General features: G+C 54.1%; 2 protein-coding genes across 2 annotated transcripts; one reads left to right on the forward strand and one right to left on the reverse strand.

The window, feature by feature from the left end:
- Positions 1-1,430: 1,430 nt before the first annotated feature.
- On the reverse strand, positions 1,431-16,253 carry GID4 (GID complex subunit 4 homolog). Its single transcript, XM_061140754.1, has 6 exons — positions 15,606-16,253; positions 11,026-11,085; positions 7,250-7,357; positions 7,073-7,174; positions 6,043-6,173; positions 1,431-4,140 (listed from the first exon to the last, which is right to left on the reverse strand). The coding sequence occupies exons 1-6, from the start codon at positions 16,251-16,253 to the stop codon at positions 4,077-4,079; spliced, it is 1,113 nt and encodes a 370-aa protein (XP_060996737.1). The 3' UTR covers positions 1,431-4,076.
- Positions 16,221-27,021, forward strand: ATPAF2 (ATP synthase mitochondrial F1 complex assembly factor 2). Its single transcript, XM_061143655.1, has 8 exons — positions 16,221-16,523; positions 21,067-21,111; positions 21,354-21,499; positions 22,069-22,166; positions 23,483-23,563; positions 25,265-25,377; positions 25,755-25,870; positions 26,586-27,021. The coding sequence occupies exons 1-8, from the start codon at positions 16,391-16,393 to the stop codon at positions 26,721-26,723; spliced, it is 870 nt and encodes a 289-aa protein (XP_060999638.1). The 5' UTR covers positions 16,221-16,390; the 3' UTR covers positions 26,724-27,021.
- Positions 27,022-27,375: the final 354 nt, after the last annotated feature.

Below are 27,375 nucleotides of genomic sequence, written 5' to 3' on the forward strand. Positions count from 1 at the left end.
CTGATAAGGGGTTAATACCCAGAATATATAAAGAAGTCACTGACCAACAGCAACACAACAACCTGATTTTTAAAACGTAGAAAAGACTTGAGTAGACATTTCTCCAAAGAAGACATATTAATATGGCCAACATGTTAAAAGGTGCTCCACACCACTGTGAAAGTGAAAGTGAAGTCTCTCAGTCGTGTCCGACTCTTTGCGACCCCATGGACTGTAGCCTGTAAGGTTCCTCCATCCATGAAATTTTCCAGGCAAGAGTACTGGAGTGGGTTGCCATTTCCTTCTCCAGGGGATCTTCCCAACCCACGGATCAAACCTGGGTCTCCTGTCTTGCAAACAGGTGCTTTTTCCATCTGAGCCACCAGGGAAGCCCACACCACTAGACATTAGAGAAATGCAAGTCAAAACCAGTGAGATAACACCGCACATCCATTAGGATGTGTGTAATGTGTGTGTAATGTATGTACACGTAACAAGTGCTGATGAGAACGTGGAGAAATTGGAACTCTCGTGCACTGTGTGTGTTAGTCGCTCAGTCATGTCCGACTGTTTGCAACCCCACAGATTGTAGCCCACCAGGCTCTTCTGTGCATGGGATTCTCCAGGCAGGAATACCAGAGCGGGTTGCCATTTCCTTCTCCAGCACTGTTGGTAGGAATGTAAAATGGTGCAGCCAACTGTGGAAAACAGTATGGAGGTTCCTCAAAAATTAAAAATAGACCTACCATCTGATCTAGCAATTCCACTTCTGAGTATATATCCAAAAGTGAAAGCAGAGACTTGAAGAGGAATTTATACACCCATGTTCATTATTTGCAATGCCCCCGAAGCGGGAGTAACGCAAGTGTTCGTTCACGGATGAATAGATAAACGAAAGTGGTCTATACAGTGGTCTGTTTTTCAGCCTTAAAAAGGAAGTTCTCAGACACGTTAAGTGAAACAAGCCAGTCACAAAAGGGCAAATACTGGTGATTCCACTTACACAAAGTCCCTGGAGTGGTCAGATCCATACAGACAGAAAGTAGAGTGGTGAGTGTCAATGGCTGGGGGTGAGGAGCTGGTGTTTAAAGGGGACTGAGCTCTACTCTGGGAAGCAGGGAAGGTTCTGGAGATGACGGTGGTGAAGCTTGGACACTATGAATGTGCTTAACATCACTGAATTGTACACTTCAAATTGGCTAAAATGGTAAATTTCTAAAGGATTTTTTGATGTGGACCATTTTTATTTTTAAAATTTTATTTTTGGCTGTGTTGAGTCTTAGTTTCAGCGCCCAAGCTCCTTGTTGTGGCTCAGCAGTTGTGGCACCCAGGCTTAGTTGCCCCGAGGCATGTGGGGATCTTGGTTCCTGACCAGAGATGGAACCTGCACTTTCCTGAACTGGAAGGTAGAAAATCCACCAGAATTGTCTTGATTTAGAAATAGGGCAGACTCGAAGCTTAAATACCTTTATTACTTTTTAAAAATTATTTGGACATTGATAGCTCTGCAAAATACTTCTCCCATCCCAAACCCTCACACCCTTTCCACATATCCTCCCCAGAGAAACAAAATACTCATCCTTTTGCCCATTCAAATCTAATTTTTAAAAACATGTAAGATTCAAAATCAAATATTACTTTTCTTTCCCAGAACTCGTTAGTAATTTTAAACCACAATGCACATACTCAATGGCATTTTTTAAAAATTAGCTTATCTGACTATTTTATGAGGAAAAACAAAATCATTTCAAGGCCTTAGAATATAAATTCCCTGTTTCTGAAAGCAAAAGACATTGAAAAGCCCCTCTGCCCCCTGGAGTCTGCTGTGCACGTCACCCACGGAACCAGCACTGCACGGGAGGCGCCGCTCAGTCCAGTCGTCCACAGGTGAGACACGTGGAGCTGGAGAGGGCGATGGGTGGGAGGGGTGGCTCTGGGCAGAGGCGGGCTGGGCGTGCGGAGCACAGCAGAGGAGCAGGAACTGGGTCCTGAGTGGGGAGGGGAGGCGGCGGGGAGCCTGCACCCGCACTGGTTTCTCTGTGATGAACAAGTGTCCACCAGAAGCATTGCACGTAAAACCAGAGGTGCGTGGGTTACTGAGGAGGCTCGGGAAAGAGTGATCACAGCTGGGGTGACGGTCCAAGCTCCCCCGGGAACTAAGGGTGGAGGGTCTGGGGGTTCCTCGGGGGATATGGAAACCCCTGCTTCTGCACCCCTGACAGTCGGGATTTCACGAGAACCAATCTTCATCACAGGTGTGTCCCAAAGAGCTGGCAAACGTACCACATCTTCATCCCCAAACACCACTGCATTTGACCCCTGGCTCAGCAAGGAAGTCAGCCCACAGCAGAGCCCGGCCCACTCAGGCCACCGAGCAGCAGCAACATGCCGACACCCTGTCTAGCCCATCGGCTGCCCACTCACAGCCACACACATGGGCCCCGACCAGCTCCGGGAGGCGGGGAGGGGGCGCCTCCCCCTCAGGGGTACCTGAACCCTTCAAGGAGCTGGCAAAATGCAGGCGCTGGTTACTCGCTGAGAACTTGGGGGCAGGTAAAGGGAGCCTGCGCCACCCGGCCCTCGTGTTGCCAGCCAGCTCTAAAATCAAGATGTTTCTGGATCATCTCTAGAGACGGACGTGAGCCATCCTTCTGCTGCAGCCACCTTCCCAACACTTCTCCTTAAGGCTTCTGACATGCAATCTCAGCAACATACAGCACATACTTCGATAAAGGTTTCTGAGACTAAGAGACCCGCCTCCTTCTCACCTAGACCGGAGGGCTTGGTGCCTTCTCCCTCCGCCCTGGACCTGTCCCTCGCACCACTTCCACTCCTGTGGGTTATGACAACACTACCTCTCAGTTAAAGCTTTCCCTCCCGGGGTTTCGAGTGAGTCTATAGATCACCAGAAGTCAACAACCGCGCCCCCAGGCCTTGCCGCATATGGGGGCTGTAGCGGATGCCACATGAAGCTCTCTAAACATTTAAACAAAACAAAACAGCCGCGCATGCCTGTGCACGCACACACACATACTTTGGCACGTGAGCCTCGGGTTACTTGAGGGTGTTCAAGCTCAGCCTCTCCTGTGCCCCAACACCTCTGAGCTGCAGCGGTCCCTTCTGCCTGATGGGAGAGGTTGCCGGGAAGCGCTGCTGTTCTGAGTAGAGAAAGGAGGAGGAACAAGTGCTAAACTGGCCCCCAGAATGGTCCTCACGTTTAGCACTAGAATGGATGCAATGCTGTAGAATGTCTCACCAGGTGACCAGTTTCAAACTGCTGGCTGATTAAATATACATTTACATATAGATATAAAAATTACTAAGTCAACATTTGCTGTTTTCAATGTGAAAACGATAAAATGTAATCTGAATAATTGTGCATTTGCCATAGGGTCCTTGCTAAAGGAACCATAAAAATAATTTTGTAATAAAAAAACTTTTCTTTTTTTTAAAGTTTAGTATTGCCCTCAAGTTCAAAAGTTTGGAGCAAACGTGCTGAGTGAGCAGGACTGGAGTCTGTTCCTGCCAGGGACCCGGAAGCCTCAAACCCTGTGGTCCCAACGGCAGGCCCAGGGGACCCACTGGCCACAGGCTAGCTTGGCTCGATCGCCCTCGCTGACCACTTGGCCTGCACCCCGCACGGAACTCCAGGGGCACGTGGGAGCTGGGCTCTGCCTTCTCTTGACTTACCAGACTAAGCAGCCGGGGGCGGGGGGCCTGGGTGGGGACCACTGAGCACCGAGGCCCAGGGGGGCTGGGGTTGACCTACGCAGCTGGAGGCAGGGGTGGAGCAAGGGCTGTGCATCTCAGGGATACAGAAGTTAGCTGTGCAGGAAGGAAAAGTGCATTGACGGCAGCCTAGAAACAGCTCACGACCAAACCTCACAAGGAGGGAGGAGGAGCCGAGGTCGCCCTCCACCTGCCCTGCGGGCTGGCCGCTCCTCGGATGCTGCGGGCTGACATTCATGCTTTCGATGCGAATCTGCTCGTGAAGAAACAGGAACACACGTTCTCCCGATTCTGGCAGGTACACGGTTTTCCCGGCAAAGTTCTTTTTTGCCAAGTTCAGTTTGTTTGGTTATTGTTCCGAGCCACTGTCACCGGAATTCGTAGATGGGGGCACTGTGTTCTGGAACGTGAGTGAGATTTAGGGACTGATACCTGCGGGAGGAGAGGTGGAGGCGTTAGAGCATCCTAAAAACCACACAGAGTGTGGAACCCACCCCGCGGGTGCCAGCAGACCTCATGCCCAGATGAAATGCAAGCTCATCTCAGCTTCCTCAGGGGAACTGAACCAGCGACAGCCTATCTCAGGCAAGGAGAGGCTGGTCCTCTGGGGGAGGATGCAGACCAGGCCCTCTGCCTGCTCCACCACCCTGCTTCCCTCCGAAGTCATGTGACCCTCAGAGCTCCCAGGGGACCCAGGCACGTCCTGATCTGCCAAGAATCTGGAGGGTTTGGAATGATGACATCACAGCCACACCCCCAACCTCAGCAACTCCGTCTTCCTCCTCCTCGGACATGGCTGTGAGACTCCAGAGCATCAGGGGCTCTGCGGGGAGTACAACCCCGTAACGAGTGCTCTCAGGAGCCAAACAGGGGAAGGAGAAACAGGCAGGGACAGCCCCCACTTGGGGACACCCAGCATGGATGGTGTGGTTGTCAGCTCCCTCAATTGTCCACAGAGGAGTGAGGTGCAGCACAGGAAAAGTGGCTCATCCCTCCCCCAAACACCTCAAGGAAGGACGTCGTGTTAGCCGTCAGAGCAGAGCCCTCCTCTCCTGGCGGGCTAGCCAGCATCACAAAGACATCTGAGTGCTGGGGGCATGTGGGGACACAGGAGAAGCAGAACCGTGTGTATCCCTGGCAGGAGCGGGAAGCTGCAAATGCCGTGGGATCCGGTTCCCTAAGAAGCGACCGCAGACTCACCCATGACCCAGCAACCTGCCCTAGCCGTGTGCCCCAAGGAACTGAAAGCAGGACCCAGACAGGCTTGGGCACACCCACATCCACAGCAGCCAGAAGGTGGGGTTGAGCCATAGGTCCATCCACCGGTGAACAGATGAAGATAACGTGGCCCATCCACGTGACAGGAAAATCACTCAACAATAAAGACGAAGGACTGATATGTACTCAACAGGCAATACAGGGTCTTCAAAACACAATGACTAGACCCAGAGGGCAAACAGTGCACGAGCCCACATTTGTAAAGCGCTCAGAACAGGCAAACCTATACTCAGAGCAGATTAGGGGTGCCTGCAGCTGGTGGGGGCGGGGAGCTGGGTGACAGCTCCTAGGGCTCCTAGGCCTAGTGACAAAATCGAGTGACAAAACCGTGCTGACATGAAGGCCCCCTGGACTCTACACTTTTAATGAGGGGATTAGATGGCACATGAGCTGCTTCTCAATAAAGCTGGTGATTTTAAAAGAAGACGAAAAGTTTTAAAAACTCATTTGAAAATTGAACAGGTGTTGAAATCCCAACAATGTCTGTTCTCAGAGAAGCCAGGGTAGCACGGAGCTCCTGGGCCCTTGGCCACTGCTGATAAGCCCTGGGCAGCATCCTTCATGAACCTTCAAAATATACAAGAGTCGACAGGAAATAAAGAGCTTCAACATGCAGAAGAAATCAGGTATCTGAGGACACAGCCACCCTTCAGGTGGACAGGGCACCTACAGAAGCTCAAAAAGCCATGAGAGGCCCCACAACAGCAGCAAAGGCCACACCCGGGAGCACGTGGCCGCCACCTTGGCAGAAGGCAGGCCCATAAGGCCCACGGGCCCTGGTTACCAACCGACTTCGAGCAGGAAGGTGAGCACAAAATCAGAAAGGCCGCTGACAGCAGAGTTCACATGGGATCTCACACTCAAGTCTGGGAGGAATGAAGACAGGACCCCTAAGACTGAGATAAACGTAGCTGAAAATAGGGCTGCTTGAAAGCATTTAGCAGTGAACCCCTGTACCCAGAACTTCACCTTTGCACCCATTTACACCGCTCTGGGGAGGCAAAGGAGCCCCGGTGTGAGCACTTCAGGAAGTGTGGCCAAGCTCTCAGTCCTTACCACTCTGAGCTCCTGTGATAGTAGTAGCCCTCTATGGAGGCCGCTGACTTCTGGAAGCAGATGTAATAGAAGCCGGCAAAGGAAGCACCACTGATGTCCTTGATCGTGTGGTCTGGGACCAGGAACTGCTCCTGCATGCGCACAGAGGGTCAGTATCGCGGCTCTGGCCCCCAGGCCTCCCTGCCCCTTGCAGCTGGCTGTCAGGCTCACTAGGCGACCGTGAACTGCATGCCACCTGTGTGTTCTAGACCAAGCACGGCCCCCACATCTCAAGGTTGCTAGGGTCGGAGCCGGGAGCAGGCTCCGGGGTGGGACTCATGTCTGGGCCGAGCCCTGGCCCCGGTTCTCAGCACAGAGCCTGGGAAAGAGGATGCTACAGGCTTCATCTGTAGAAACAGTGGCGAGATTTCACAATAAACAGCTTTTTCCCACAGGCTGTGGGCCTGGGTTTGGAGGTGGGTGGAGGCTCACAAACTCACCTCCTGAGCTTGGTACCTGCGGCCCTAGCTCAGGAAGAATCAGAGGGAGCCCATCCCACAGACTCCTCAGGGGCGGAAGGGAAAGCCACCCCATCCCGAGCTGGAGGGACCAGGGGCACTGTGATGGCCCGCAGTCCGGGCGAGAGGGTGGCCGGGCAGGCCACTTCACTTAGGGGCTGAGAAGAGGGGTCTCCCAAGTCCATGGGACCCTCAGGAAGACCCAGCCTGCAGGGTGGAAGGTGAAGCCAGAGGAGGGGGGGGTCACAGAGCAGGGGGAGGGATCACCGCGGGGTGTGTGTGTGTGTGTGTGTGTGTGTGTGTGTGTGTGGTCACAACAGGGGGAGGGATCACAGAACAGGGGGAGGGGTCACAGAGCAGGGGGAGGGATCACGGGGAGGGGGATCACAGAGCGGGGGGAGGGGCGAAATCACGGGGGGGGGGTCACAGCAAGGGGAAGGTTCACAGAAGGGGGCGATCACAGAGCAGGGGGAGGGGTCACAGAGCGGGGGGAGGGGTCACAGACCAGACAGAGTGAGGCCGGGCCCCCTTACCTTCCACCTCATGAAGACATAGTCCCCACTCTTCAGCTCTTCATAATCAAAGTCGTCTGAGTTAAAGGATTTTGCATACTGATAAAAAGCCAGAAACTTGCCCTGAAAGCCGAAAGCAGAGCATAGGATGAGGGCTGGGCGGGGCCGCGGGCCCGGGGGCGGGGCCGAGGCACTCACCCAGTGCTTCCGGTCCACGTCCTCGTCAGCGTCCCACTTGCGGGTTAAGAAAGGGTGCTTCCTGCTGATTATCTCTCCTTCGAAGAAGGTCGTGAGGGTCGGGTACTCCTGTGGCAAAAATGCAAATATCAAACAAGATGTCCAACAGGTGTTCTAACTTTTCACAAAGAAACGAACCAACTTCGTTTTAATTTCTCCCCAGAACTTTGAAAAGAGGACCACACTGATGGGCGACCGCCCAGACCAGAACCAGGTGCGGCAGCACCCACGGCCGAGGAGGGGGCCTGACTTGAGGGGCCCGGGGTGGGGGTGGGGTGTCTCCTGGATTCTGGGGACTTTGCCAGAAGCAGAGAACCCTTCTTTGGCACGCTTGTGATGTGTCGATGGCTCAGAAAAGAACTTGGACAAGTTACTTCTGAATATTCTAGCATACAGAGCAGATGGTAACTTGGTAGGTTTTACTTTCCAAGTAAAACACCCAGAGAGACTATGAAATCACAGCCCCGTCTTCATGCCTCAGCCTGGTCATCGCTTCTCAGACTGGCTCAGTCTGTCCCGGGGGTGCCAGCTCTTCAGGTTCGAGGGGCAGGGAAGGGGCTGGAGAATAAATACCCTGATGTGTGAGGCACTTGTGTAATTCTATCACGTGAGCTAAGACAACTTACATGATGGGAAACACTGATGACCATGTCTGCCCTGGGAAACCATAACCACCAGAAAAGCAAATGAGTGGTCATCCTGACCGGGTGCCTGAAATGTTAACACTCGCAATAACCCTACTGTTTGTCCCTCTGCTCATACAAAGGCACAGAAGACTCAGAAAAAGTTAATGGAAGAACAAGTAACCACTGTAAAAAGTTTACCATCTCTCCCACCCACCCACCAGGCAACCCCTCAATGTCACCAGGCAGCCCCTCAGCGCTGCCTACCAGCCTGGGTCATTCCCAGGGGGTGCGGTGACGACCCCCACCTGGCAGAGCACAGGTCACCATCCTGATGTCCTGGGACCACGGAAGACCTGCTCTCTTCCTCACACCCATTGGCCCCTCTCGCTCAGCATTAAACATCTACCTGTTTAAATCCATTCCCAAGGCTTTGCCACTTCTCCCGGCTTGCCTGCCAGGTGGCTGGGCGCCCCCATCAGGTACCGCAGTCTCACTGGCCTGAGGCTTCCAGGAAGGCCACGACCACTTTACTGCACACGCCGAGGTAGCCTGCCCTCGTAGCACTGAACTTGAAATACTACAGATCTGCCATCCCCCTAAAACTGAAACCTTCACCCCAATGCTGGTGCTGCGTTCCTCAAACACATACTGACACAGACAGAGCAGAAAAATTAAAGAGGACAAAACTGCCTAAGTGGAAACCTGATTTTTAAAGGTATAAACCAAATTACAGCAATCCATTTGAGAAAGGCCTGCTAAGGGAAAAAATGCTTTGTAAGCTGGCAGCTGACTTGAGACTATACAGTATACTGACTTCCTGAGTTTTGAATCTTTGTATTTTATCAAGATGTCCACAAAGAGAGAGAAGGATGAATGATCAAGTGGTCCTACTATGTAATAAAGAACAAGCCTATGTTCAAGTCACGAGTTTTCCTAAACAAGTGATTCTGCACTGACCTCTCTCTAAAATGTTCCAGGCAGCCTACCAGGGTGACCACTAGGTACACACAAACTCTAAGAATTAAATAAAATAAATATCTAATGAAGGAAGGAAGGAACAGAAGGAACCCAAAAGATAAAACCCCTGGCAGGGCAAGGACATTCAAGCTCTGACTACGGCCAGGAGGAAGGGGGTCACAAAGGGAGGGCAGGCATGGCTAGCATCTCCAGGGGTGGGCCCACTGCGCTGGGACCCCCTCCCCTCACTGGCTCCAGGCTCACCTGCCTGGAGGTGAGTCCAGCTTTCAGTGAAGACCCACCTTCTGGAAAATCAACGTTTGATTGACCAGTAAGGAGTCTGTGGGTCTGGTGGCGTGACCACCTGTGTTCCAAGTAAACCCAGCACAGCCTCAGGAGTGCCCAGCACTGTCTGGGGAGCGTGTGGTGGTTCTGACACCCCCCAGCTGGGCTCCCAGACACCTCCACTGGGCTCCCCAAAGACACCCCTCTCCCTGTGGGTGACTGACTGGGACTGCCAAGAGAGTATCACTTGACACCCATTCTTCACAATTCTGGGATTCAGTTTCCACAAGGCAAACAAACTTCCCAAACTGCATGTTTGTGACTCAAGGCAGGTAGGAGGCCAGTCATTTCCAATCATAAAGTTAGTTTTCCCTATTTCCATACACATGAGGAAGACCATGACTGATCAATCACATTAAAATAAGTCAGATATCTGCTATTTCCACAACTATAAATGGAAAAGCAAACAAAAACAGCTGTTTGCTTTTTTTTGCCACACCACGCGGCACATGGGATCTAAGTTCCCTGATCAGGGTCGGAACCCAAGCCCCAGCAGTGGAAGCGTGGTGTCCTAACTACTGGACTGCCAGCGAAGTCTCAGGTTGTACATCTTAAATGGGTGAATTCTGTGCTATGGGAACTATATTTCAGTTAAAAAGAGTTTTAAAAAAGGTGAATTCAAAGACTTAGAAGACTCGGGCAGGATGACAGACCCTCAGGAAGCACAGCCCTCTCTGACGAAGGTGGCTCTGGTGGGGAAGAGCTGGCAGCGACCCGCCCCCCCCCCACCTTGGGAACACGGCTGTTGGGTGGCTACCCTGCATTCAGGCCACCTGCCCCAACGGGGCCATCCGCAGCCTTTCCGTCTGTGGGATTTTAGTCCTGCCCACTATCTGTGTGCAGCTCACTGTGACCATTTGGAATCAGGTCCCCATTCCACACCACAGACTGCTGGTTTCCTTACGAAGTTCAACGTTTTTGTTCTGCACTCAACACACACGTATGGCCGCCTGCGAGTTGAGCGTGTTCTGTTGCTGGGTCTTCTACAGCACAGACCCAGGTGAGAGTCCTTCCTCGTGCTGTCATTTGCTGCCTCGACTTGACGTGACATGTTTCCAGAGGTCTGTCTCAACAACCAAATTCTCAGGAGACTCTCAGACAGCTGACAGGAAAGTGGGAGAACCAGGGGGACAGGGAGACGGAAAGCAGTGCTTCCCAACTGCGGGGGGCCCAGCCTGGGGGTCAGCAGCTCCCAGAGCTGCCCGCTCACTGACGCCGCGTTCCCTTGGGACCTGAAGCGGGCACCTGGAGCCCTCACCTCTCAGGTAAGCCAGCTGACACAAACAGGTGAAGGTTGTGGGGCAGGAGGAGGCGAGGGCATCCACCAGCCCCTCACTATGAGCAGCGTGGCCAGGCCCTCCTGCTCGCCAGTGGGAACACAGAGGGTGCTCTCTCTCGCCTGTAACATTCCTGAGTTCTGAAGGTTGAAAAGCTGGCCTTGAGGGAGGGAGCAGCTCCTTCTGCCGGAGGACCCTCCAGGACCACGGTCTCGGAGGGGTGCTGCTCATTCCAGAAACTGAAACTGACCACGATGGCGGCAGCGACGCTCTGATTATATTTTTGTTTTCCTCAAAAAGGATTAAAGTAAAATCAGTAGTGCTGGTCACATGGTGACCTGTTTATAAACTTTAACGTCTGTGAATGCACACGTCCACACTGCCTGCTCCTGCTCCTGCTCCCTTATAATAACTGCACTCAGGATATGGGGCTCCTGAGTCAGGCCTGTGGAGTCGAGCTCACTGGCCCTTCACACCCGGGGTCCCAGCGTTTTGTCCCCACCAGGCCCCCACCTGTGGGAAGAGCACTTACCTCAGTAAGGCCTTTGATCTTCAGATACCCGCAAAGGTAAGAGTTCCCCGTGTCCACGTGCTGAAAAGACAGGACACACAGCCTTGTTACAAATGCAGGGTCCACCGGGGACAGTGGAAGCATGTCTGGCACGCAGAGGCCCCTTGGAGGCCGGGGAGTGAGGGAGCCTGGAGGATGGTACAGCTGGGTCTCCCCAGTCCTGCAGCAAGCTGAATGTTTAATGCTAAGTGAGACCTCATGTTAAGAAACTAGGGGGACTCCCCTGGTGGTCCAGTGACCAAGGGGCCACACTCCCCATACAGGGGGCCCAGGTTCGATCCCTCTGATCCCTCCTAGGGGAACTAGATCCCACATGCTGCAACTAAAGATCTGCATGCCAGCAAGGAAGACCAGGTGTAGCCACATAAAGAGATACATACTAAAAAAAGAAAAAAAACTAGGAACCTTTGTTGCATTCCTCAGATCTGAGGACCGGATAACTTCCAATGCACTATGAGTCAAACACCAAAGTGGTGCTTCAAAGCTGCAGTGAGCTTGGCCAGCCCGACGAGGTCAGCAGCAAAGCACTCGGCTTCACAAAGCTGGAGCGGCCCCATCGTCTGGTGCAACGGACAAAGGTCCGCACCTGAAAACCATGGCAGCCCTGCAAACGTCCTCACCTGCTGACGTGGGCGTCAGACGAAATGGAGCAGCCAACCTCAACTTACAGGGGTCAGCAAGGGAGCTGTGTTCAAAGACTCACGGCTTGACCCCGAAGCCGTTTCAAGCGTGCGATTCTCACCAAATTCAATACAGTTTGGGTTTCACAGCTGCCGGAAAGGGTATCAGGTGGCAAGGATACTTGCTAATAAGATTAAAAACTCAACTAAATTGGCTAATATTTTGCAATGGATTATCACATGCTTGAGAATCAGAATTTCAGTTTGGCCTCCATCCAACCATGTGTCTCTCCCTCTCTGCCCAAATTGATCTTTTTGAACCGAGAGGGTCGACCTAGCCATCAGCCACCATCTCAGTGAGAGAGAACAAGGTAAAGGCTCTGCAAGAAGATGCTCTAAGCACAGCTGTGTCCAACAGCTGCTCTTCCTAATATTCCTCCTACAGTGACCCGGCCCTCACTTCACTCTTGGCTTCATGGATGGCAGAGGAGAAAGAGAGTAGTCACAGTAACATTAAAAAAAAAAAAAAAACGCCAGGTCAGAACCTTACAAAGATTTGAGGAACTCTTTAAATTGGAATTTTAGGGGAAACGAAAGCACTCCAGAAGTACATGAAGAGAGGCCCATCGTTAGTCATCAGAGAAGTTCAATCAGAACCACAAGAAATGCCACCTCACCCACACTGGGATGGCTACAATCAAAAAGAGGGACCGTGACAAGTGTGACAGGGACATGGAGAAATTGGAGCCTCTGACACTGCTGGTTGAGATGGAAAATGGTGCAGCCACTTTGGAAATCAGCCTGGCAGCTCCTTAAATGTTAGACAATCACCATACAACCCAGTATTCCACTGGTAGGGAGACACCCCGGAGAAATGCGGACAATGTCCACATAACAACTTGCACATGAATGCGCACAGTGGCATGTTCATGACAGCCCCAGAGGGGAAACACCCACAAACACCCATCTATGCATCAACAGAGGAACAGAATGCTGCAGAGTCACTAGGACTATGACACAACAATACAAAGGGAGGGAGCACTGGCACCTGCTGTGATGTGGATGAACCTCAAAATACTGTGCTCAGTGGGACAAGCTAGACACAAAAAGTTACTGCATGATTCCCTTTACGTGAAAAGTCCACAATAAGCAAATCTTAGGGAAAGAAAAATTAGGGGCTGCCTAGGGCTGGAGTCCTTGGACTGCATGGAGATCAAATAAGTCATTCCTAAAGGAAATCAACCCTGACTATTCATTGGAAGGACTGATGCTGAAGCTGAAGCTCCAATACTTTGGCCACCTGATGCGAAGAGCCGACTCGTTGGAAAAGACCCTGATGCTGTGAAAGATTGAGGGCAGGAGGAGAAAGGGGCCGCAGAGGATGAGATGGTTAGATAATATCACTGACTCAACGGACATGAGTTTGAGCAACCTCCAAAAGATAGTGAAGGACAGAGGAGCCTGGAGTGCTGCAGTCCATGAGGTCACAGCGAGTCGAATATGACTTAGCAACTGAATAACAACAGAAGTGTTGGAGGGGTGTGGCAGTTAAGGATTCTTTCTGGGGATAATGAAGATGTTCTAAAATTAGACTACAGTGGCAGTCACACAGCTTTGGAACCACACTAAAAACTACTGAATTGTATACCTTACATGTGTGACTTGTGTGACAGGTGACTCATACCTCAATAAAGCCCCTATGAAAAATAGAAAGAAAGCAGGAAAGAGATGGAGTTACCAAAGTCAGAAGTTTCTAAGACGACAAAGCCCAAGAACCCAGTTGTGGCTGAAAAACCAGCTGATGGAGCAACTCACAGGCCACACTATCTCCACGACAGTGAGATGCTCACCCATCCAGGTGCAGGGCGGCGTTCCTGGGTGTGACCACCACCCCCGCCAGCAGATGGCTGACTCCACGTGGCCTCCAGCCAGCCACTGGCCAGGTCGCTCTGGCCACCCTGGGACCTGCCAGTTGTACACCAACTCGATCCCTACTCCCACCGGTTCACAAGGGAATTGGCACCAGCAGGAATTCAGAAACAACACACTGAGGACAGGGAGGGGAGCTGCCGCAGGAACCAAGACTTGTCTGTGACACCAGGCTGCCCCGCCACTGGTTCCCAACCCCATTAGACACCATCAAACTCAACAAGGTGCCCAACTCAAGATCATCCCAAACGTGACCCACACCAGGCATCTCACTTCTAGAATTTTATGATAAGCTGCAAAATGTAAAACAGTCTGTATCTTCCTACTCAAATTCTCACATTTGGAGCAGAAGAGAAGGGAGATTGCCACAGTGGTCGTCTAATGGCGAGACCTGAAATAACTCAGCCATGACCCTTTTCTTTTCCTGGCCTTGTCTCACAGCTCACAGGATCTCAGTTCCCCGAGTAAGGACTGGACCTGGGCCACGGTAGTGAAAGCGCCAAATCCTAACCATGAGACCACCAGGTAATGCCCATCTTTTCAATTATGATAAATATCATAGCTCATATTAGAAATTTCAGTTTGTAGACCAGAGACACAACAGAGATGGAGTTCTCTTGATCTAAAGTAAACAATTTACTCCCACAAAGCAGTAAGATAAAAAAAAGGGAGATGAATGATCAGCAGTTGGTGGAGACAAAACATATCCCTGTTGTCTTTAAGGTCGGAGAAAGAGAGGCTGAGAGGAGAGGCTGTTTGAGATTTAAAATCAGTAAAGAGCAAAGGGCAGAAGAAAAATTCTGTCCTCACACAGGACCTACATTTTACATCTACATTTTACATTCTGTCCTCACACAGAATATCGAAGCTTCTGGAAGACCTTTGAGGGGACAATGTTTGGAGGGGTTTTTGGGCACAGCTTAGGAGGTGAGGTATCAGACTGAAGACAAAGGGGCAAAGGGAGGAGGAAGCGGGTCCTGCTGCAGGCCTGGGCAGCTAGACAGGAGGAACAGTTTTCCAGCAAGGCAGAGAAGAAAGAGGATTAACCACTGCCGATCTCCTTGGGCTGGGAGGAAATGTCAAGTGTGCTCCCATCCTCATGACAGGAGTGAAGTGCAGGAAGGGGCCGGGACAGGTAAAGCTAAAGTTCCAAAGCCATTAGGAGCTGGCAGCAGGTTCTCAGAAATCCAGGTCAAATAGGGGGAGGTGGGAGGACACGGGGAGGAAATACCATATGAGAAATAAAAGTGGATGAGTTACATTTCCCAGCACCAGTATCAGAGACTAAGGAGGAAGTCCTCACATGTGGATCAAAATTAAAAATACAGTAAGAGGGTCCCCTAGAGCCAGGAAGGAGGAGAACAGGGTGATGGGGAGGTCTGGGCAGACAGATGGGGAGAACAGGAGTGGACTGGAAGTGGCTAGAGGGTGGGGAGTAGGGAGTGTCAGGAGGCTGGGGCAGGAAGAGACTATGGGTTGGGGGGCTAGGAGACCAGCTTATAACAGATTGTGAGGAGCCCACCTAGGATGTGAGAGCCCAGGCTAGGGAGTGGGGCAGGAGTCGGGGTGGGATGGGGGCCCTTAGGTCCCCGGGCTGATGGAGGGAGAGGGCGGATGAAGCTCTGCCGAGGAGGAAACCCCAGGAGGAGGAGGCGGGCCCCACGGCCTGGGCTTCATGGGACCGAGGAAAACGTGGGAGGCAGCAGGCACGTCTCGGGCCTGGGAGCGTCCAGAGTCAGAGGGAATCCCTGGAGAGTTTCCCGGACGGGGTCCGAGACGGACTGGAAGAAGGACTGTTGCTGGGGCGACAGGCCACGGGGAGGCAGGGCCGGATCAAAGGCGGCCGGTCCCCAGCTCAGGCCCGCAGGGTTGGGGTGCGCCGGAGGGCCCCCGGCAGGCCCGGGCAGCAGGCCCGTCCGTGGCCGCGGGCCCGAGGGGGCGGCGGCGCGTCCCGGTCCGTGGACGTCTCGAGAGGCCGGGCCGCCGGCTCACCTGCAGCACTACCTCCACGTCGTACGAGTTCCCCTTGCTCTTCTGGTGGCCGCGGAACTTGGAGCCGCTGTAGAGCAGGCTGGTGGCCACGCCGGGCTGCTGCGTGTTGATAGGCGGCGGCGGGATGAGCGAGGCGGCGGAGGCGGCCGAGGCACCGGCCGGCGGGGGACACTCGGTGCGGACCGGCATAGCGGGGTCCCCCGGAGCCAGGGCTGGGGGAGGGAGAGGAACCGCCGCCGCCGCGCGGAAGCCGAGGAGGGCAGACGGAGGGGAGGCCGGCGCGCGCGTAGGGCGGGAGGGGTCCACCCGCCGGCCACAAGCGGACCGAGCGCTCCGGCCACCACCGGGACCCCGGGACCTGCGAGCAGGGCCTCCGGGTCCTGAGCGAACCCCCTCCCCGCCTGCGCTCGCACACACGCCCCTTCCGATTGGCTCGGGCGCGCTGGGGGGCGGGAGCAGGCTGGCTCGGCCCTTCCGCCCATTGGCGGGCGGGGACAGCACGTGGCGGGTGCCGATGCCCTCTAGGACTTGTAGTCTTTTTTCCGAGGCGCGGCGCGGGGGCGGGGTCGGAGCGTTTGTGATGCTGATTGGCTGCGGCGTGCGCTGAGGCGCGCGGCGACGGCGCGCTGCGAGTGTCGTGCGCAACATGGCGGCGCCCAGAGAGGGTGAGGGTACCGGCGACCGGTGAGAAGGTTTGTGGAGTCAGAGGACGCAGCGTGTGGTCCCTCCGCTCCGTGTTCCCCGCGCTCTGGTCTCGAGCGGTCTTTCTCTGAGGACCCCGCGCGATGTGGAGGAGCTGCCTTCGGCTGCGGGACGGGGGGCGTCGCCTCCTGAACCGGCCCCGAGGTGGCCTCACCGCCTCCGAGGGGCTGGGGCCAAAGCCCCCTACCCCCATCCGGGCCTACGTGCCCCCGGCAGGTGAGGGAGGCCAGGGCGGAGCAGGCTGAGGGATCGGCCTTGCAGGGTCACACGTCGGGAGGGAAGTTCCCCGCGAGGGCAGGGATCGCTGCAGGGCACACGCGCGTCGTTTCCTTTTGGCAGGTGCGATTTTTCTCTCTTTCACTACGGAAGCAGAGGTCATCCTTGTTTTCAGGCGGGGAAATTCGACTTCTGGGTCGGGATTGCGCCAGGGGCGCAAAGCAGACTCTGAGAGGTTTTCGGGGCAAAGGCCAGTCTGCTAGGCTGCTTTCTGTGTCCCCGCGACCGGTACTGAAGGGGCCTGAAGCTCGGGCTTTAAGTCTTCCATCCCGGCCGCTTGCCCCGCAGCTGTCCTGTCCCTGCCTCCTCTGCTCTCCCAGAACACCTTCCACCTCTTCTAAGGAGTTGACACCCCGTGCCTTCTTCTTGCACTTCCGACTCGGATGAGACTTTATGTAGCGGATCTTTCGTTACTTCTAGGGAGAGATTTTGGGATAAGAGTGGGACTGTAAGTGAGTGAAGACAGTAACGCTTTCCTGCCAGCCAGTTAGTACTGTGCTGAAGGCGAGGGTAAGAAGAAGGTCACTGTGGTGTTGGAGCTGTTCCGAGGAAGCCCGTGTGGCCTCCAGCTCCCTACCAACTGTCCCAGCCGTCAGCTGCATAGAGAAGAAAGGTCTTCAGAGAGCGTACCTGTCCAGCTGAGGAGTACATCGGTGAAGTCAAAGCTGGGGGTCTCTGCTTATAAGTTGTCTGTCGTCTGCACAAGTGGTTTAGCTTCTCAGTGTCTGCCTCGTCTTCAGAGACTGCTTGTGCTGGGTTGAGGGAGATGCTGTAGATAGGGAGGCCAGCCTGCCACCTGTTTTTGTAAATAGTTTTCCTGGAACCCATCCCCCCTCATTCATTGACACACACCTAAGGCTGTTTTCACTATGGTGCAGAGTTGGCTGGTTGTGCCAGACACTGGATGGCCTGCAACGCTTAAAACACTTTGGCTTTTTACAGAAAATGTTTGCCAACCATGCTGTGGATGCTAGAGCGGTTTGGGGGAAAAGTATTTAGTCATCTAGCCCGTTTATAGTAATTGCTGTAGTAGATACATTTGCCCTGAAGAATTTATAAACAGCTTTACTGAGATGATGCACTTAGAATTCACTCACTTAGAGTGTACAGTTTAATGGTTCCTGTTGGCTCAGATGGTAAAGAATCCCCCTGCCTTGCGGAAGACCTGGGTTCAATCCCTGGGTTGGGAAGATCCCCTAGAGGAAGGCATGGCTACCCACTCCAGTATTCTTGCCTGGAGAATCCCTGTGGACAGAGGAGCCTGGTGGATTACAGTCCATGGGGTTGCAGAGTCGGACATGCTGAGTGGCTAAGCACAGTATACTCAGAGTTCTGCAGCCATCAGTTCTAGAACCTTCTTATGACCCCAAAGGACCCCTGTACCCTTTAGCTGCCACACTCTGAGTACCCCGGTGCCCCATTCCTCCATCCCTAGACAACCACTACTTCACTCTCTGTGTCTATAGATTTCCCTATTTTGGACATTTCATATAAATGGAATGTGGTCTTTTTTGACTGGCTTTTCTCCATTTAGCGTATTTCCAAGGTTCGTCCTAAGGTTAGCACGTGTCAGTACTTCATTCTTTTTCATAACTGGTAATAGTCAGTTTGGGGACACACCAGGTCTTATTTACCCAGTTATTCATTGATGAACATTTGAGTGGTTTCCATCATTTGACTGTTCTGAATGCCTTTGTAAACACTTGAATACAGGTTTTTGTGTGAGAATGTGTTTTCATTTCTGTTAGGAGGTACCTAACAGACAGGACGTCCCCAGTGGCTCGGTGTTAAAGAATTCACCTGCAAGGCAGGAGACCTGGCTTTGATCTGTGGGTCAGGAAGATCCCCTGGAGAAGGGAATGGCAACCCGCTCCAGTATTCTTGGCTAGAGAATCCCATGGACAGAAGAGCCTGGTGGACTGCAGTCCATAGGGTCACAAAGAGTTGGACACAACTAAAGCAACTTAGCACGCACGCAAGAGTAGACTTGCTGGATCAACCGGTAGCTAACTAACTTTCTGAGGATTGGCCACCCCACTTTCCAAGGTGGTCGTGCCATTTTACATTTCCCCAGCAGTGTGTGAGGGTCCCAGTTTCTCTGCCCCCTTACCGACATCTGTCCGTCTGACTATAGCCTTCCTAGCTGGTGTGAAGGACTGTGATTTGAATTTCCCTGAGGATGAATGATGTCGAAGAACATCTTTTTAGGTGCATCTTTTTGGACACTTGTGCATTTTCTTTGGAGAAGTGTCCATTCAGATGCTTTAACCATTTCTGAATTGGGTTACTTGTCTGTTTATTATTGAGTTGAGAGGTTTTTTTATATACTTGGCCTCCCCAGTTCGCCCAGAGCCGCCCCAGGATTGTGGGCAGTCAAAATGTAGCTGTGAGGCGTAAGGCCCGCCAGGTGGCGCTGTTTAGAAAGAGACCACTGTCACGCCGCCCGCAGGAGGCGCGGCCTCCGCTCGCGGTGCATTGTGGGGGTTGCAGTTCTGTCCCGAGTAAAGGCCTGCCCGGAAATTGAGGCTGATGGAGAGAGCATTAGCTGGCCCGGGGAGCCTGGGACAGGACGAGGAGTGTCGGGGGAGGTGACACAGAAAATCGCCTGTTTCTTTATATGGATTGGAGCAACCTCGCAGGAAAAAGGGGCCGCGTGGACATCAATTTCCACCTAGCTCTCTTCACAGGAGCTGCTTGTTAGCGTTCTCTGCCTATACAGCCAGTTTTCTGTTGCCCGGCTTTTAAAATTCAGTGCTTCTCCACATTCTCATTTCTTTGTATCTACATAGTCCTTAAAATTGCCATTTAAAAGGCACCGAGTGTGGTTTTATCATAGAAACAGATATTCTGTAAAGGGAGTGATTTGTGCTCAAAATAAGGGTTCAAAGTGATTAGCCTGTCTCTCCCATCTCCAAGGATAGGGTTTCCATTGCTGTCAGCTCACCCTCTCATCACTGAACATGTGGGTGCTTCACGGGCTCCTGGTCTCATGACTTGTCTCGTGAGATCCAGGACCTGGGAGGGTCCAGAAAGAAAACCTCCATCTTTTGAAATTGGGGAGTGTGGATTCCACCAGTTGAGTTTTCCGGATCCTGTTCTCAGCACCTGTGTGAACCCCCAACGTGACTCCCTACTCCGCCAGCCCTCCTTGAGGTGAGCTGCCAGGCTCCTCCCCAGATCTGGGTCTCTCCAGCCATCCTCTGCCCCGTGACTGCAGGCTTGCCCTGCACACCACCTTTTTAGCTCCGAAACTGCTCTCTGAGGCCCAGCACCTTTCTGTGAGCTGTTCCTTCTCCTGGAAACTCCCCACCCCCACGCGCTGGAAAGCCACCAGTTCAGGTGGGCCTGCCCACTCTCCTGCGGATCTTAGGTGCCATCTGGCTGTGAAGAGGTCTTTCTCTAGCCTAGAGGAGACGAGCCTTCCCAGTGCGCATTTGCAGTTTGTCTGGTCCTCTGGCATCCACGGTTGCTTTATTGTTCGGCTGGATTAGTGTCTGTCTTCCCATGAGACGGGATGCACCTGATGAGCAGGGTGGCTTTTGAGTTCTGCGCTGGGAGGGGGCTGGTCCTCAGCAAGTTTGTTCCTCCCCCCAGCAGAGCCCTGAGCCCACTGGCTGGCATCTCTGATCAGGTGCAGAAGTGGCCTGGCCAGAGCAGAGGAAGTGGGCAGAGGATGAACACCCTCTCGAGGGAGACCTTGCTATCCTGGCAGCTTTGTGAAGTTCAGGCTCTGTTATCCGTCTCTGCCTCTAACCTCCCCTCTTGCTCCCGGCTGCCCCTCAGCCCCCAGGTCTCTTGACCTATCTCAAGCCCTTGGCATGTGTAGAACACTGCTGGCACTTCCTGCTGATGGGTGGGCCCTTCCCCCAAGCCCCTCCCCCAGAGGTGAGTCAGAGTCTTCAGATCTGACCCACCCCACCCCCCCCAGCCCTCCGCTTCCTGCCGGATCTGGCCTTGGACTTGCTGCCCTGAGAGGCACTGGAAAACATGCTGGATATAGTCTGGACCCTTGACCCAGGTCTCCCAACAGATGCGGGGTCCTCTGGACTCAGTCTTACCTGCTGTCTGAGTGAGACCAGGCTGGCACATAAAGCAGTGGTCAGTGGGATCTTCTATTTTGGGTCAAAGGTATGAGAGAATTACTATTGTAATTTCAGACAAAGGTGGTAAATTTTGCCATCATAATACTTCATCATGTTGGTGGTCACACCATCTATACATTCTAGTGTGTTGTGCCGGGGGGTGGAGGGGTGTTGGAGAAGTCTTGGGGTCAGGCAAGCTGCAGCTTTGTGACACGGCCACTGTCCTTGGGAGCTGGTGGGGCTGCGGCTCCTCCTCCCCTGCTTTACCCGGTAGCTATTGACCATGGGATCGAGGAGACTGGGCGCTGCCAGGGAAGTCTGGGTGGTTAGTCAGTGTCAGCAGTGAGGTCATGAGCACCTCCACTCCTTTAACTGCCCCTTTTGAAAAATCTTTCCCACAGAAAGGAAGAGGTTCTATCAGAATGTCAACATCTCACAGGGTGAAGGTGAGTGGAATTTTCACTGCCTCTTGTTTTTGTTTATTTCCGTGAATGGGAGGTAAGGGACACTTTTCACCTCCAACCAGCTCCTTAGTGAGCTTGTCCCAGCGCTCTTGTTGGGTATGTTTCTATAAGCCACTCCCCACGAAGGGACTTGGGGCATCTTGCATCAAATCAAGTAGCTAAATATAGGCGTGATCACTCCACTCTGCCTATCAATCTGAGAGGTTTCCATTTGATCTTTCAAGGTGGCTTCGAGATCAACCTGGACCACAGGAAGCTGAGGACGCCCCAAGGCCAGCTCTTCACTGTCCCCAGCGAGGCCCTGGCCATTGCAGTGGCCACTGAGTGGGACTCCCAGCAGGACACCATCAAGATGTACACCATGCACCTGGTAACAGGTCACAGCCCACCCCTGTGGCCACCACAGGCTTCTTGGGGCCCTGGGCAGAAGTAGGGGTCCTGTCCTGATTCCAGTAAGGCTCTGGGAGGCCCCCGGCAGATAGCCCACCCCACCCCCCAGCCCAGGGCCTGGCTCCTCCGGGGTCTTGGGACACAAGTCCTTCCCTGACCACTTTTCCACTGCAGCAGCCACACTTTGGTTGGCTCTTGTGTTCTGTGGTGGTCTGGGTCAGGAAGAGACGATGTGGGGAGAGTCCATGTGTCCTGGCCTGTGGACCCAGGCCCCAGGCAGGCTCCTCGGCCTCAGATGAACCAGCCTCCCCTGGACTGTGGGGGAGCAGGGATGACGGCTGCAGATGGAGCCTTAGAGTGACTCTGTAGCCTGCAGTCGACAGGGAGGGTCCAGAGAAGCTGTCCTGGCCTGGCAGCTCTGTCCCCCGCCGTCTGAGGCTCAGGGAGCCGGGTGGTACAGAGCCTGAGACTTTGGGGGAGTTCATTCCTCCAGGAGCCTGGGCAGGGCCCTCAGGATGCTGATGGGCTTTCTCTCTGCTTTTGATCCAGACCACACTGTGCAACACGTCTCTGGACAACCCCACCCAGCGGGACAAGGACCAGCTCATCCGGGCGGCCGTGAAGTTCCTGGACACCGACACCGTCTGGTAACGGATGTGTGGGCGGCCTTTCCCAGGGCCCTAGCAAGTCCCTCGGGCCTTTTGCTCAGAGTCGTCTCCGTGAGGAGGCAGGGGGCCCTTTGACTCCTCAGCGCTCTACTGCTCTGCCGACCCCGGGAGAGAGGACGTGCCAGCTGCACTCGTGTCGGGACCAGCCCTCCTCTCCCGTAGCCCGGCAGCTGTCCCCCAGCCTGGGATGCAGGGGGCTGTTAGCCTCTGTGGCTGTCGCAGGCTGCACGACCCAGGGCGTCACTTCTGACCACTAGCATGTTCTCACAAGCATGGTCATCGCTTCTCAGGTGGGATGCAGATGGTCTGTCCTTGGCATCCAGAAGCTGGTCTCCTCCTTGCCTGCGTTTTCGCACCCAGGTTTTTAGGGTGTTGATTGGATGTGGAAGGAACAATTGAGCCCCCCAGATGCTCTGGGGTTACTGCCCAGATGGCACTTGAGGTCTGCTCTGGGGCGAGGGGCAGGGCGGACCCTTGCAGAGGCCGTGGTGCTGCTGTTGGAATGTCTATGCCGTCTGTGTTGGGGACAGTTTGGTTACGGGAGGGTGCCCTTCCAGTCCAGCACAGGGAGGGGGTCTTCTTGAGAGCATCCTGGCTCAGAGAGGAGAGCCATGGGAGCCTCCCTCTGCCCTGGGCAGCACTCCCTCCATCCCCCTGCACCCCCACTGCCTCTCTGCCACTTATGCTCACACCAGCCTGGCCTCCCTGTCCTGTTCCCAGCACCCTTGAACTCAGCTGACCCCAGCTCTGTCTCTTGGTCAGAACAGTGGCCTGGCCTCAGGTGGCCTCAGGCAGGGCCACCAGCAGCCACATCTGTAATTGGGAGGGAGGTGGGCTCACAAGGGGTGCAAAGGCGGCTGGGTCTCGCTGCCTCTTGGGAGAGGAGGGGACGGCAGGACTCAAGTGATGAGCTGGCACAGAATCCCAGGACCAGGGGTATGAGTCTGAGGACAGTGTAGTGTTACGAGCAGCACTGGGCAGCGCTGTGGGCCCTGACTAGTCAATAACCAGGGACGTTTGGGACAGTGGGACTCAAAGTCAAGGGTCCAGAGAACCCTTGGAGGGTTTATGAAGCTGCAGGCTCCTGGTCTCCTCCCTGTGAGGGTGTGGGTTTCCAGCAGGTCCTGTATGAGCTCTGGGCCGCTCTTCGAAAGCCCTGCTAATTTAGGGGGAAGGCAGGGCGGAGGGGTGGTGGTAGAGAGGTTTTCTGCTGTTGCCTTTCGTGTTTCTGTATCTGTCACTGGATGAGAGGATTGTACTTTTTTGTTAATGGAGGCACTTTTGCACTGAATTAGCTACAGGGTGGAAGAACCAGAGACGCTGGTGGAGCTGCAGAGGAATGAGTGGGACCCAGTCATCAGCTGGGCCGAGAGGAGGTGAGATGCCCCGCACCCGGCAGCTGGGGTCTGGGCCACACTGGACAGCCAGGACCCTGAGCTGGTCGACGTTCTGAGTTCAGGGCACCAGGGGACTCAGAAAGTACAGGCCCCCTTGGGGGTAGATGCAGCTAAGTGCTTCTGCCCCATTGGCTGTGTGACTCTGGGCTGGTGACCTGATTCCTCTGGGCTTCCCTTCCTGTGCGTGGGGCTCATGACCCCTGCCTCGCTGGGTGTCGTGAGGAGTGCATGGAGGGCTGCACACTGCTGGGCACACAGTGGTGCCCACACTGGCCGCTACATCCTGCTCGTTGTCACAGTTGCTCTGCGGCTGAATCACAGGGCCAGGTATGTGACCTGGACACACATGGAGGACAGTCTGGGCAGGGACTTGTGGAAGGACAGTCCAGGGACTGGTGACACCCAGTTGTTTCCTTCCCAGGAAGACACTTGTGCAGTCTGGACAGACCAGTGATGTGAGCAGGGTTAGGTCAGGTTTATTTCATCCCAGGGTTGTCGGGAAGGGCTCCTAGCCTGGGCTCCCCGACCTTGGTGTTTTGTCACCTTGCGCACTTGGAGTGGTTTGGACACAGCATTTTTCATCTGTACACATTTCCTGAGCACCCATGATGTGTTGGCATCCTCTGGTTTTGTAGTAAGAGGCAGAGCCAGCGCACTGAAGGATCAGGTAAATCCTGACCACTGGATGCCACGAGAGCACCCTGAGGATGTGATGCCGTTTCACTGGGGAGTTCAGTGACGTGAGACGGGAGCTGGGTGCCTGCAGGTTTTTGCTGTGGTACAAAGTTGTCCGCTTTGGGTGGCACTTAAGATTTCTCACCCATAATATTAATAGATTACAGGAAAATGTGGCCCCTTCCTGTGTTTCAATTGTACTGTTAGAAACTTCAGGAAGAATGTTTCTAAACCAATGAGAAAGATCAGTGATGTATGAAAGAAAATTACAAAAATTGTTTTCATTTCATTACGTTTTTCCTGCATTTTACATAGCTATGATTGTTCTTGAAAATGTTTTGTTTTTGAAGCCAGCTCATGCCCACTGGGACAGTGCCTTGTGTGTGTGATGGAGGCTTATTAATAAACGTGTGAAAAAGTGATTGACTGATACAGGATTGTGGCTTAGTCGGTAAAGGATCTGACTACAGTGCAAGAGATGCAGGTTCGATCCCTGGGTGGGGAAGATCCCCTGGAGGAGAAGATGGCAACCCACTCCAGTATTCTTGCCTGGAGAATCCCATGGACATGGACAGAGAAATCTGTCAGGGTACAGTCCGTGGGGTTGCAAGAATCAGACACGACTTAGTGACTAAACCACGGGATATATACAAAAACCGTTGTAAGGAAAACAATATTTGAAAGAAGCCTTTTATAGTTCACATGTGAAGACTTCCTTCTGAAAAGCAGGTAGCCCACAGGTGTGATGGACCTTCATGCTAATGAGTTCGAGTTTCGGGAGCTGCCTGTGGCTCCTGCTTCCTGACTTGTCAGCCCTAGCTTCATGCATAGCTGCTCTGTCCTCTGCTCCTAAGGGACAGAAGGTTATAGGTCAGGAGGCCTGACGGCAGTGGCTCCCAGGACCCCCAGCGGGGCCTGTGTGTGCTGGGCAAGCTGGGGCTTTGCTTCCGGGTGGAAGTGGGGCTATGCAGCTGGACAGACTCATGTGGGGCCTCTTCCTTCCAGATACGGTGTGGAGATCGGCTCTTCATCCAGCATCACGGGGCCCAGCATCCCCGCCCGGACTCGGGAGGTGCTGGTCAGCCACCTGGCCTCTTACAACATGTGGGCCTTGCAGGGTGTGTGGTGTTTCCTGTGGGCCTGGAGGGTGGGCATGATGGGCATGGTGTGCAGAGCCCAGGATCACCAGAGCACTTGGTTGGTGGGGGAGACGCTGTCACCTGGTTCATGGACTGGCAGGCTCACCCCTCCCAGGAGGATGTGGCTGTCTCCTCTTCAGGAGCCTCGTTCCAGTCCCCCTGACCTGGCTCTAGTCATGGGGGTGGAGTGCTCGCTCTGACAGGCAGAGCTGGGTCTGGGGCCTACCCAGGCAGGGTCAGAGGAGGGACCCCTGAGGAGAACAGAGGCTCCTGAGAATGTGGAAGGGCTGGCACCCCACCTGGCAGCTCCCTGCACACAGCAGGACCCTGGGGCCAACCTGGCTGTGTCCTCATAGGGATTGAGTTTGTGGTGACCCAGCTCAAGTCCCTGGTGCTGACCTTGGGCCTGACGGACCTGCACCTGACGGTGGAGCAGGCTGTACTGCTGTCGCGCCTGGAGGAGGAGTACCAGGTGAGGCGGAGCTGGAGCCCCACTGCGGTGGAGGTTCAGGGTGGTCTCCCAAATGCCCTGGGGCCGCCTGTGTGCTCACGGAGGCTAAGCCTGTACACAGACAGGCACACTGTGGTCACGAGGCTGCTGCGAATCCATGTCTGATGTAGTGGTTCAGAATGAACAAGGCTTGGCTGCTCTGTCGGCATTTTTTTAACTCAGAATCACTGTGTTTTCTGCAGTCCCCTTGTTACTTCTCCAGCTTCAGAAGGTTAATTGCTATTACAAATTGACTCCTAGCATGATGAAAAGCCTTTTGTAATGAGTTTTTCCCAAGTTGGTCTAGTTATCTGCTTGGAAAAATGCTAGGGGGAGAAGCTGGTTTGTGTCACGAGAGAGCCAGCGACTCTGGTGTCAGAGCTGGCTGGGTGGGGGTGGGGGCAAGCAGCAGGAGCAGGAAACCTGGCTTGTGGTCTGGGCTCTGTCCTTGGCTGCAGTACCCAAGTGGGGCCGTCATTCCTTAAACCTCACTTTCTCCCCGACAAAAACAGTTCTCTGAGTATAAAACGCTTTTCAGATGTTCTGGACATCCGGAATGCAGGCAGATCCCGAGTGTCAGGGTGGGCAGGCCAGGCCTCTGTTCTCACCTGCCATTCCCCTGCATGCCTCCTCCCCTCAGCCGTGGGGGGTTATGGCTCTGGCAGTCACCGTGCAGCCTGTCCTGTCCTCTCCTCAGATCCAGAAGTGGGGCAACATCGAGTGGGCCCATGACTACGAGCTGCAGGAGCTGCGGGCACGCACGGCCGCTGGCACCCTCTTCGTGCACCTCTGCTCCGAGAGCACAGCCGTCAAGCACAAGCTGCTGCAGGGGTGACGCCGGCCCTCGGCCTGAGATGGAGATGCTGTGGCCAGTGGAGGCCAGTTTGAGCTGAACCAGGGCGCGGGTACCAGTGATTGGTTATACTGAACATTTCTCCACCTGGAAGTGAGAGGAGCTGCCACTCATCTTGTTCCTACCGTCATGTCTGGGTCCCAGAGGCCACCCTGCTGACCTGCAGAACACTCATTGCCCAGCAGGACTTCCTTGTCTGGGAGGTCTCGGTGGCCCTCAACCTTTTTCTTCCCCTGGTTTTTAATCAAACTTTTAAAGTGAAACTGTCTGCTTCTGTTTGCTCCTGTTGTTTTAGCAAAGTGATTTACTTTTGAAAGTAGAAAACAATCTGTTGTTTCTGGGTTAAACGCCTGGGCAAGGTCACCTGCTGTGCACACATCCTGTTCAGGGAGCCACCGCAGGGCCCTGACACAGGGGGGTCTCGGGTGCCTGGGCCCAGGTGAGGGGGCTGGAGGAGTCCGCAAGATTCGGGCACAAAGGCTCCAGAGCCACCTGGCCTTGCTGACCCGCGTCCCCTCTGGGTGCTGCCTCCCCAGCACCGTCACCACACCCTGACTGTGCTTGGAGGAGGTGCTTGTCACCTCCCCACCTCACAGGTAACACCAGCTGTGCTCTCGGCTCCAGAGGGTCCTTC

This window comes from Dama dama, chromosome 5 (genome assembly GCF_033118175.1).
Source record: "Dama dama isolate Ldn47 chromosome 5, ASM3311817v1, whole genome shotgun sequence".
In the NCBI taxonomy this organism is placed as follows: Eukaryota; Metazoa; Chordata; class Mammalia; order Artiodactyla; family Cervidae; genus Dama; species Dama dama.